This window comes from Eleutherodactylus coqui, chromosome 7 (assembly GCF_035609145.1).
Source record: "Eleutherodactylus coqui strain aEleCoq1 chromosome 7, aEleCoq1.hap1, whole genome shotgun sequence".
Taxonomy (NCBI): domain Eukaryota; kingdom Metazoa; phylum Chordata; class Amphibia; order Anura; family Eleutherodactylidae; genus Eleutherodactylus; species Eleutherodactylus coqui.
The window spans coordinates 211,764,622-211,777,591 of NC_089843.1; the positions used below are offsets into that span (position 1 = coordinate 211,764,622).

Consider the following 12,970-nt stretch of genomic DNA (forward strand, 5'->3'; position numbering starts at 1 on the left):
TTTGGTTCTAACATTTTTTTACATGTTTTTTAAACTACTTTTATTAATTTTTTGTGACTTTTTGACCCTTTGTGGGACTTGAACCTGTGAGGCTATGATTGCTTTAATAATAGATTGCACGTTTTTCTGTACCATTGTGATCATAGGTCATGGCAAACCCGCATACCATTGATTGCAACTCATAAACACTCCACAATGACAATGGGCCTATTGATGTCACAGAGTGAGCACCCTACATCTGTGACCCTTTTACATGCCGTGATCAACATGGATCGCGGCATGTAAAGGGATAACAGCAGTAAAGTCAGGGACGAATTGGAATCCCTTATATTGGAAATGCTACATCAAATCGTACAGGAGCGTCTTGTATGTCCTTCTTGTTGAGACTTGCGCCATTGTTTGATTGTGTCCCTATTTATACCAAGTGAAATTCAAACTCAGAGTGATACAAAATGACGTCTGTATAAATGTGTTACAGAAATGATCGATTAGGAATTAAACACACATATATAGTATTAGAGAGGACTAAAAAAATCAATGCAACTAATTAGTTGACCAATTAAGACTACACTCCCTTTATTTATATAAGTAGCATTAAAGCCAGGAATATTAATATATATAACTAAGGGCTTATTCAGATGTGCATATATCGGACGGGTTTTTACGCCCAGCCGATATACGCTGTCCTTCCACTCACTGGCTCTCTGCTTCTCTCCTCCCCTCCGAGCGGTTTGCATTGGGAGTTGGCGGGACGGAGGCGGAGCTAAGCTCCCGCCCCCTCCCTGCCCCTTGTCCATAGCCAGCAATGGGAGTGGGAGGGACAGAGCGCAGCTTAGCTCCACCCCCTCCCATTGCAAACGCAGGAGTGGAGGAGAGAGGCAGAGAGCCAGTAAGTGGGAGGGAAGGGGGGACTGCTTAGATGGAAGCGTATATCGGCCAGCCGTGAAAACTCTGGCCGATATACACTTGTGGGAATAAGGCCTGAGGGCGGCTTCGTACGAGACGTTGCGCTAAAAAATGCTTGCCCCTGCACAATGTTTTTGCACACAAATGAGGCTGTTGGGGTAGATTGGCCCGCGTGTCAGCGCTTATCACTGTACTTTTTGCATGGGTGCGTGACACACCCTTTCTGTGGATTTAATGTCTTTTTAAAGCCTAATGAGGTCCCAATGCGTTCTTTTCCCCGTGTTTTGCGCAGTGTCATACCCTTCCCCTTGAGTATTTGTGCACCTCGCATAGAGTTCTATGGGACTTTTGCTGCGTAAATGCAAGAAAATAGAGCAGGCCCTACTTTTTGCTGCAAAACACATTGATGAGAAGGAGTCCATTGAAATCAATGGGTTCTATTCTCTGTGCTTAGCGTGCGCAGATGTCTTCTGATCTCACATTGACCGGACAGTGTGGGAGAGAGAAACGTTTACAGCGCTGAAATACTGGGAAAATGTTTTGCAGCAACAAACATTTCCGATCAGCACACTGAGTGGCTGTAACTGTGATCGTGTCATTGGGAGCTCAACCAATCAGGCCTAGATGACAGCACCCAAAACATAGGCTATCAGTAACAGACTGCTTCGGGGGCTTCAGCAGCTCTAGAGCTTGCAATTACAGGCAGAGAACAGAACATACATTTACGTTGCTGCTGCACAAAGCCCAGGCAGCAGCGACATAAATTTAAGGTCAGCAGTAGAGATGAGCGAGCACGCTCGTTTAAGGCTGATGCTCGATCGAGCATCGGTCTTGTTGAGTAACTGATTACTTGACCGAGCACCATGTGGGGGGCAGAGTGAGAGAGATCTCTCTCTCTCTCGCTCCACCACGCCACCCCACGCATGGTGCTCGGTTGAGTTATCAGTTACTCAACAAGACCGACGATGCTCGATCGAGCATCAGCCTTAAGTCAGCAGTCCTAAAGGGGTTAAAGAAATTTTTAAGGAAGACTGGAGGGAAATATAGTAGATTGCTGTGTTGTATATTTTTAGGTAATTCATTAGTAACATATGCCATTACCCCTAACCCATTTCCTCTGCTTTACCTCCCCCCCATATAATAAACTAGCAACGTAATATATCTAGCCCGTTGATCTTACCCTCTTTATGTCAAAGTCCTCCTTCACTTTGAATGTATCTACCACACACGATTGGGCCTTGCCTTGTTCAATGATGGTGAGAAGTGCAGCGATCAAGACAAACTTAAAATGCTTCATTCTGAAAGAAAGTGGAATTTATCATTTCTTTTAGCAAGACTTAGTGATAAAGAGTGAATGGTGTTCAAGTTTGTTATTCAACATATTTCATAGATCACAGCTAAAATGAGTCATTTAGTTATGACGGGTGCAGAAGTTCGAATCCCACTTGGGCCTTGGTGTCTGAGGGAGTCCAAAGTACAGAATAGCAAGAGATACAGATTTTGAATTGGGTCCCTGGAAGTTCAAACTATAGTTCTAACTAAAATGTTGAAAATGTTATAAGCTTGTTTGCCCATAACTTCTCATATACTGCTCAATCGTAGTTGTATGATTGTTGTAAGTAGAGGACAAACAAGATGGATGAAGGCAATCAAAATCAAAAAGAAGCCTAACGATGAGACGTTGTCTAAAAAGACTACTAGGTCAATAGAAGATGTTACCTATATATACAGTAATAAGTAGATACTTACAATAGAATTTGTTACTTAATGTCCAGATTCGGGGGGCGAAAATATTCAGGGGGTGGCGAGGTGGAGCGGTGGGGAAAAGGGGGGAACAGAGGGGAGCCCTCTCACTCTCTACCCCCCCAGCGCCCCCCGAACCTTTTCGCCCGAGTAGGCAGTTACTCGAAAAAAGCGATACTCGTTCAAGTAATTACTCTAAACGAGCATGCTCGCTCATCTCTAGTAATGATTAAGTCATTTATTTGTAAGCATCGTAATGTAGCTGTCACATTAACTACAGATCTGCTATGACCAATTTATACTTCGATACAGATCTCAGGAGCTTTCGGTTCACAATGCCACTTAAATCTCCATCTGGAATTTATTGGAGGTTAAGTGGTGTTTTTGCTGTTAACCCTTTCCAATCCAATTTGTATCCTGGTTTTCCTAGGGGACTTACTTTTTTTCTGCCGTTATACAATGGCGCTATCTGCTGGCTAAAGCCAGTACTGCATGAGGTGACATGCTGGATAGGCTCCAACAGCAGAGAGGCTGGCAATATACAGTAAGAGAACCCCAACGGACGTCTTCCAACATCAGAGCTGTACAGCCTCAAATCATAATGTCTTTAGACGTCAGACAGTGGATGGGAAAGGGTTAAAATGATGAAAACCTTGACCGACGACATTAATAAAGTCAATGAAGTCAGTCAATGACAGCATTCATTGTGCCATGCAGTAGCCCAGTTACAAAGTCATCGCTTCCATTATGAGCAGAAGCCATGATGCTATTGGGAACACAGTCTGATTTTATTTGTCATTTGTAAGGATTTCCCATCAGCCTCTATAGATGTGACTTACCTGGACACCTCCACTACTTACAGTATGGCTGTAGTTTGATCACCCAATTGAAGTGCTTTGCCAATATTTCTCAGAGGGTGCAGCATGAATGAAGAAGGAACCAATGTGCAGCAGGATACCCCACAGCTTGTAAGACTACACTAAAAATTAGATTTAGTTTTTTTAATTGAAGGCTTCCTCTAATACCACAAGGGTCCATGATGTACATTTATGTCATGGGATTGCACAGGATTAGAAGTGGTGGCTGGGTGATTAACAGTGGGAGCCTGGCTGTCAGTCACAGCCAGGCTCCTGCTATAATGGCTGAGATCAGAGAAACCTGATTTATAGTATCATAGTATTTTAGGCTGAAAAAGACTTGTGTCCATCCAGCTCAGCCTATTTTTCTGCAATGTTGATCCAGAGGAAGGCAAAAACCCCATGAGGTAGAAGACAGCTTTCCTCATCGTAGGGAAAAAAATTCCTTCCTTCCTAAATCTGGCAATCAGAACAATCCCCCGGATCACCGACCCTTCTGAAGTAATCAGTGATTATAACATGTAATATTGTATCACTCAACAAAGGCTTCCAGGCCCCTCTTATACTCGTTTAGTGATTTCATCATCACCACGTCCTCAGGCACAGAGTTCCATAGTATCACTGCTCTTACAGTAAAGAACCCCCTTCTATGTCAATGTACAAATCTTCTTTTCTCTAGATATAGGGGGCGCCCCCTTGTTACAGTCACAGTCCTGGGTATAAATAGATGATGTGAGAGATCTCTGTATTGTCCCCTGATGTATTTATACAATTATTAGGTTGCCCTTAGCCATGTTCTTTCTAAACTAAATAACCCCAATTTTGATAACCTCTCTGGGTATTGTAGTTCAACCATTCCAATTACTCATTAAGTTGCCCGCCTTTGTACCAGCTCAAGCTCTGATATGAGTCCTTCTTGAGTAGCGGTGCCCAAAACTGTACACAATGTTCCATATGTGGTCTGACTAGTAACTTGTAAAGGGGAAGAACAATGTTCTCATCATGCGCCCCTAGACCTCTTTTGATGCACCACATGATCTTACTTGCCTTGGCAGCAGCTGCCTGACACTGGTTGCTCCAGTTAAGCCTACAGTTACCTACAATCCCCAAGTCCTTCTCCATGTCAGTGTTCTCCAGTGGTTTCCCATTTAGTGTGTAATGGTGACATGTATTTCCCTGCCCATGTGTAGTATCTGAACTGTTTGACGGGGGTAATCTCTCCATGGTAAAAAAGACTAAAACTACAGCTCACCCCACAAAAAACAGAGCCTAATTCCTTTATATGATTGTCAAAATAGAAAAGTTACGTCCTTGGGAGTGCAGCAACATAAAAAATAGTTTCATCAGTAACTAAGACATACTAGTATTCTTCAAAAGTAATCAGAATAAAAACCCTAGACGTGTTTGCCATTGTCGTACATGTACATCATGGGATCACATAGGCACAGATGCTGTGTCTGTGCGATTAGCAGCAGGAGCCCAGCTGTCAATCATTGTTGGACTCCTGTTGGAATGGCCATTGAATGACCTCCTATCCCGAGCCGTTTAAGCAGATTTTGTGGTCAACAGCAACCACTCAATCTAAGGTGCCCCAATAAAAACTGCAACCCATCCCGTAAAACCCAAGGTCTCATATTCCTAGGCTGACAGCAAAATAAAAATGACTTTTATCTGCAGAAGAACATGGTTTGATGGTCCAAATGTAATAAATGTAAAATGGTTAAATACCAACAAACTATACGTATATGGTGTTGCCATAACTTATGTTAACCATGAAATGCATAAGTTATGTTTACTGCGAAAGAAAAAAAAATCAATAGCATAATGGTTGTTTTTTTTTTTTTTGCATTTTATATATACATATATCTCAAAATGGTACTATGAAGTTGCAATGGTGGCCAAAGAAAAAGGTCTTGGCTGTTCAAATGCAGCCAAAAATATAGGAAAAAAAGTTGCTTGATCCTTAAGGTCCAAAATGAGCCAGTTCTTAAAGGGTTAATAGTAAATGAAACACTGGACTAGTAGAAATACCTGATTTACAGCACAACTGCTCTCCGCTAAGATTCTGATCAGCAGTATAAATGATACCAAGTGAGGGCCAGCATCTGATGATACCAAGACCTTCACCAGTGATGGCGTAGTGCAGTGCCCCTAAGCAGTATTCATAGTATAGTGCTACATTACCTTGTATTGTCTTAAATGGAGAACGCTGGACTCTGAGCACGAAAAACCTTTAGCCCAGACCTATTCATATTCATTGAGCCGGAGGTTGGACCCGATGACCCGAGGTCCCATCCAACTCTACGATTCTATGATTGGACTAGTTGTTTTGTGCCGAATGGAAATGCCATCCCTACTTAATATGCTCCCCTACACCAATAATATCAGTATGAAATATTGAATAAAAAAAGAAGAAATCCCCATGAATGATAATATACAAAAAGAAAATCCTAGTGGTCATCATAATAGTCGTCAAGTGAGTCCGGTAGAATGAATCAAACAATAGATACAAATTAATTCTGCCTTGATTCTGAATGGTGAACTTACCTGATTTTCTACGAAATGAACAGATGTGAAGTCAAGACTTTACAGATTCAAATGAACATCACTTTCTGTCCGTTTAAGTATTTCTGCTTTAAATAATAAGCCCCCAGTCCAACTAAGTAGTTATTTTGGTCCATGGGGCACAGTAAGAAGCTTAACGTTAGTTAATCCATTACACAAAATCTATGTGTAATCCTTGTCTCTGATGTATGCCTGTCTAATTGTGAGAGAACATAGACTGGAAGTGGATGAGAAAAGAGTGTCCTTAGAAATTCAGCACGTGTGTCACTCATACATGCTGGCCGGCATAAGAGTAGTTGAGTTTATTTAATATACATGATGTTTTTGGAAATGTGTAACTCCTAAACTTTCTTCTGTGCCTAGAAACCTATGAAGAACACATTGGGGGGAATTTACATTGTATTAGTGCCATAATTCAGTGGTACAATATTCCAAAAAGTTGGAGAAAAAAGTGGATGGGGTTTAGTGAGAGAAATGGGTGCCTCCTGTAGACCAATAGATTTATTATAACTTACTCCAGTAACTGGAATATATCATAGGACAAATCTACAGTTGCTCATAGCAGGAATAGATTTCACTTTTTGATGCAAGGACAGCCAAAGATGTGCCAGATCTGGTGGACCACGTTGTACTTTTTGGCTCAGATGGCAGAAATGAACAGAAAGCTGCCAAAATAGAGGCCTATTGGTTTCTGTTCCATCAATCATGGTCCATGGTTCTGTCCTAGGGCTCAATTTCTGGGGATTTAGATGTAAATCCTGATGGAAAACCTGGGCAGAAAAAACGAGATGCGAAGAGGCCCTTAAAGAGTTGTAGAGCTCTGTGAACAGCACTTTATTAGGACATGTTTTAGTGAGCTTGATGTAAAAAAGAAATGGGCAGATTTACTATTGTTGTTGTACCCGAATTCTGGTGTCATTAGTGCTAAAAGTGTGTACAATTCATTATAGACAAATTCGCACCAAAAGAACAGATATTTGGGCTTTGTTTAGATACTTTTCAAAAGAGTTTAGAAAAGGGGGCATGACTTTATCAAAAAAATGGGCCAGATTTTTCACTGGTGTGAGCCACTTTTAGGCGTAGAATGTTCTATCATAGCAACATGAAAATGTGATCCTTAGCTTTAATGGATCGATCCTATGTCAGAACCAAACAGTGCTGAATGGACCCTATTGACTATAGTGGAGTCCCTTTAGCTTCCATTATGATCTCGCGATTTTCCCAGATGATGCAGCATCCTTCATACCATGACTTTTCATCTTTCTACTGCTGACCCTGTTGCCATCCGATATCCTTTAGGATGGGTGATAAGTAGTTCTCCAACAGCAGTGCTCTCTGAAAGCACTTCTTCTACTCACAGTACTGATCACACAGATCAATGCTGGGAAGGAGGGAGAGGAATGTGCAGCACACTTTATTGGCGTATTCACAGAGGAAAATGAAATGGCAGGTGAAATGCAAAGTGATAAAGTAAACTCTCCATTAAATGTCACTAATCTAACCCAGAAAGAAATACGGCACTACCTTAAAAAGATTAAAATAGACAAATTGCTGGGCCCCAATAGCATATATCCCTGGGTTCTAAGGGAGTTAAGTAATCTTATAGATAGACCCTTGTTTCTTACATTTAAGGACTCTATAATGACGGTGTCTGTTCGACTGTATTAGCGCATAGTAAATGTGGTGCCAATATTCAAAAAGTGGTCAAAAAGCGTACGCAGAAACTATAGGCTCATAAGTTTAACTTACTTAAGAGATGCTATCCTGGAGTACCTCAATGAAAATAGCTGTATAACTCCATATAATATGGGTTCATGAGGGGTCACCCCTGTCAAACCAGTCTGATCAACTTCTATGAGGAGGTTTATTCAAAACTATGTAAAGTAATTAACACAAGAGGTTAGTATACGGCTGTAAATGGATCTGGATAAGCTGGGGGCTTGAGGTTTAACATTGATAAATGTAAGGTTATGCACACGGAGAATGAAAGTACATGTCACCATCACATACTAAATGAGTAAATACTGGGTAAAAGGAACATGGGAAAGGACTTGGGGATTTTAGTTAACTGCACACTTAACTGGAGCAATCAGTGTCAGGCAGCCACTGACAAAGCAAATAGGATTGTGGGATGCATCAAAAGAGGTAAATATGGCTGAGCATCAGTGCATTCAATGTCTTGGTCTTCTCTCTCTCTGGTTGTTTGGACTTCCCAGTTGACATCCATGACAATGAATGATCAAACAGCTCCTCAGAATGATCCATGAGGACTGTTTCGGAGAGTGCGGGGGATTTGGCAGACTGAAGTATAAGGGGGATGCTTATGGCTGACTGCTGCAGACTGACTGCTGTGTGCCTGCGACTGGGTGATGGTACTTAAGGCATGCTGTGTCATTCACTCTGAGTTCTGTGTGCTGCAGATGTAACACACAGGCACAACCTCTTCTAAGGGGGCTTAACAGCATCTTCTCTGCGCTGTCCCCAGCTCTGTGGTCCTATTCTTTGAGCAGGCGGGGATTTTAAATCCCCGCCTGCTGAAAGAACTGATTGTGATTGGCTGAGGCACTCAGCCAATCACAGGCAGCTCTCGCCCGTCATTCATGCGCAGAGAAGACGCGGCTGAGCCCCGGCAGCTGAAGGAAGGTTAGTATCTATTTCTTTTTTTTACACAACTTTTACTGGGTTTTCAGGGAAGGGCTTATATTTAAAGCCCTTCTCTGAAATCCAATGACAGGGAGCTGGCAGCAGGATCCTCTACCACAGCTGTCATGTGTGACAGCTACGGTAGGGAATTGAAGAATTCCTCTGCTGCATCTGTCACAGATGTGGTAGATGTAGCAGCGGGGAATTCTTTTAACTAACGGGGATGAAAGAAGCATCTACTGTATGCGGCAGATGTGTTCTTCCTCCCCGGGGGGGACATGGCAGCAGCGGAGCGGTAAGTTTATTTTTTATTTTTTAACACTTAATTTTTTGTTTTTCAGGGAAGCACTTATATGCAAAGCCCTTCCCTGAAAAACATTTAAGGGGTGCCGGCAGACCATTGTTTGCAATGGAGCCGCCGGCAGCAGCCACGGCTCCATTGAAAACAATGCACGCTCCTCCCTGGACATCGGTCACCTTGAAAAATGCTCGAGTCTCCCATTGACTTCAATGCGGTTTGTTACACGAAACGAGTCTTGAGCATTACAAAAAGCTTGGCTTGAGTAACGAGCACCCGAGCATTTTGGTGCTCGCTCATCTCTATTATTGATACTTCCTTCTCACTTTGCAAACTGATATACTATAGTTTTATCAAGAGAATGCAGACAAAGTGCGCGGGATATATTGACGTCATCCTAACAGACCAGCGCTCATTATTTTCTTTACTACATAGTGTTTTGTGAAAAGTATATTAAACAGGAAATGAATATATAGAGAATATACAGTTATCTAATTTTAATGTTTGTCATTGGAAATATTCACAACCCAAATGCTGCCAAGTGAAAGTAGCCTTACACCGTATACTCCAAAACCAAAGTATCCTTTGTGAAATTCAGTTGTATTGTTATTGCAGGTTATACAGAGCGGTACCAGTACCCTCTTTCCTAGAGCTTGTATTGAGACTGTGATCACCATGCAGTAGCGTAACATCTATGAATCCCATGTAGGCTTCTGGCATTCCCAATACTAAGAGAATGGTGCAACCCTGTGGTCACACATAGGCAAGGTAGGCTATGGCAGAGAGGGAGCTCTCAGAGGCCCACAGTAAAACAAAGGGATGGGCAAGAGTTGACAGTCTCTTTTACAATCTGACTTGGTGGGACATCCTAATACTGATTGGATTGCTCAGAAAAGTTGTCCAATAGTTTTGAAGAAAATAAAGTTGCTTTAAAGCAGTAGACTCTGCATGTTGCAAGCACCCCTACCCTTGTAATTGGGTGAAGGTACATTCACACGTAGCAGAATTGGTGCAGATTTTCACCAAAATCTGAGACACACTCTGCATCAAAACTAAGATCGCCCCTTCAATTGAAATGGTGAAATCTGTGTTGGATCCACGTCAAAATTTACACCAAACAGTATAATTTCCAGTGTAGATCTGCACCAAAATCTGCCACATGTGAACGCACCTGACCGCATTTTTTGTGCATGCACAGGCAGATTTTACTGCACTCTTTCTGCGTGGAAGGCTTGTGCCTTCATGCGCAGCCAAAAATTACACAGCAATTGAAATGGCTATTTAGTCTAATGAGTTCCGGATGTGTTCTTTTTCCTGTGCAGTTACACAGTGTTTCATGCATCTCCTAGCATATTTTGCATGCATTTGCCCATCCCCGTAGACCTCTATGGGAACCTTGGTTTGCAAATGAAAAATCCAGAGCTCTGGTATATATCAAAATACTGGAACTGGCATATTTGACAAATGTTGGACCCGACTAGACTGTCCGGCTTCCTATATTCCAACCAGCAATTTTTGGGATGAAATAGCACAGCATACTATGATATTTTGTCTAGGACATTGTGCTCAATGTGTGCCAGAGGTTCTGAATGGAGTTTCCAGTCCAGATGTGAAAGGGTCCTAACAATTCACTGACAGATCAGATCACAGTAGTCTATGGAGAGGGGAAGGGGTGGAGAAAGCAGAGGCCAAGTGAGAAAGAATCAAAGAGATGTACCAATAGAAACTGTTGCAGCTAATACTACATATTTAACTTTTTCACAGCTATTGGATTCACATCTACACTGCTCAGTACTTCTCTATAATGTCTTTCTTACTGCTGTTTCTCTGTATATGAGAAATAGCCATAGGGAATCAGAATCTCCTTTACTTTTTGTATGAAATGAACGGGAGACATCATACCAGCTGGTCACCACCCACTAAGTCAGGGAGAACTCAGAAATAGAGATAGAATAAGGGAAACCACTATAAAATACAGGAGTTGCATAATGGGCAGAAACAGTGTTATTCCTCATCTACACACGACAACTTAGGACCTGTGCACATCTTATTTTTCCCAACACTACTTTGTTCTCATCACAGGTTTCTGTCTGGATGCTGTTTTCAGCAATCTAGATGCAAAGCTGTGACGGAATTCAGTAACGAAGACAAAAATGAGATGTGAACACCCCATTATTCTGAAAAGTCATCTGAACGTTAGGTACACTTTAAACCCGGACCAAAATTGTATTTTATGAACAAGGCCTTGTATTCAGAAGTTATTGATTAGAGATGAGCGAGCATGCTCGTCCGAGCTTGATGCTCATTCCAGCATTAGCATACTCGAGAGTACTCGTTACTTGAGCGAGCACCACGCGCTGCTCGAGAACATTTCACCCTCTCCTCCCCACATGTCTTCAATGGAGCTGCGGCTACTGCCGGCTCCATTGAAGGCAATATTCTTTCGGCACCCCTGAATTGTTTTTCATGGAAGTGCTCTACATATAAGCCCTTCCCTGTACAACAATAATTTCAGTGTAAAAAAAAAAACAATTAAAAAAAAACTTACCTCTCTGCCGCTGCCGTAACCCCCGTGGGGATGCAGAACACATCTGCCGCATGCTGCAGATGTTTCCTTCATCCTCGCTAGTAAAAAGAATTCCCTGCTGCTGCACCTACCACATCTGAGACAGATGCAGCAAAGAGGATCCTGCTGCCGGCACCCCATTATTGGTTTTCGGGGAAGGGCTTTAAACACAAGCCCTTCCCTGAAAAACCAGTAGCAGTTGTGTAAAAAAATACTCACCTTCCTTCAGCTGCTGGGGCTTAACAGCATCTTCTCTGCACTGTCCCCAGCTCTGTGGTCCTATTCTTTGAGCAGGTGGGGATTGAAAATCCCTGCCTGCTGAAAGAGTTGATTGTGATTGGCTGAGGCGCTCAGCCAATCACAGGCAGCTCTTGCCCGTCATTTATGCCAGAGAAGACGCGGCTGAGCCCCGACAGCTGAAGGAAGGTGAGTATCTATTTTTTTTTTTAACACAACTTTTACTGGGTTTTCAGGGAAGGGCTTATATTTAAAGCCCTTCTCTGAAATCCAATGACAGGGAGCCGGCAGCAGGATCCTCTACCACAGCTGTCATGTGTGACAGCTGTGGTAGGGAATTGAAGAATTCCTCTGCTGCATCTGTCACAGATGTGGCAGATGTAGCAGCAGGGAATTCTTTTAACTAACGGGAATGAAGGAAACATCTACTGCTTGCGGCAGGTGTGTTTTTCATTCCCGGGGGGACACAGCAGCGACAGAGAGGTAGGTTTATTTTTTATTTTTTTACACTAAAATTTTTGTTTCTCAGGGAAGGGCTTAAATGTAAAGCCCTTCCCTGAAAAACATTTCAGGTGTGCCAGCAGACCATTGTTTGCAATGGAGCTGCCGGCAGCGGCCACGGCTCTACTGAAAACAATGCACGCTCCTCCCTGGGCATCGGTCACCTTGAAAAATGCTCGAGTCTCCCATTGACTTCAATGGGGTTCGTTACTCGAAATGAGTCTTGAGCATTACAAAAAGCTCGGCTCGAGTAACGAGCACCCGAGCATTTTGGTGCTCGCTCATCTCTATTATTGATACTTCCTTCTCACTTTGCAAACTGATATACTATAGTTTTATCAAGAGAATGCATACATATTGCGTGGGATATATTGACGGCATCCTAACAGACCAGCGCTCATTATTTTCTTTACTACATAGTGTTTTGTGAGAAGTATAATAAACAGGAAATGAATATATAGAGAATATACAGTTATCTAATTTTAATATTTGGCATTAGAAATATTCACAATAGTGAAGGCAAATAATAAGCCAGTCATATGTCTGCTGCAGATTATACCATCCGAGTGTCTGTTTCATTAAATCCTAAGTAGCTTTGTTAAAGATCCATAGCACAGACACATCTAATGAATCCAAGTGTATGCACAGAATAGT

At 42.3% G+C, this 12,970-nt stretch overlaps 1 protein-coding gene across 1 annotated transcript in view; it reads right to left on the reverse strand.

The window, feature by feature from the left end:
* The window catches only part of LOC136573666 (purpurin-like), a 30,286-nt gene that overhangs the window by 16,080 nt on the left and 1,236 nt on the right, over positions 1 to 12,970 (reverse strand). Inside the window, exon 2 of the mRNA XM_066574927.1 lies at positions 2,087 to 2,204. Within this exon, the coding sequence (XP_066431024.1) occupies positions 2,087 to 2,203 (117 nt within the window). The 5' untranslated portion in view covers position 2,204. The remainder of the gene's footprint in view (positions 1 to 2,086; positions 2,205 to 12,970) is intronic.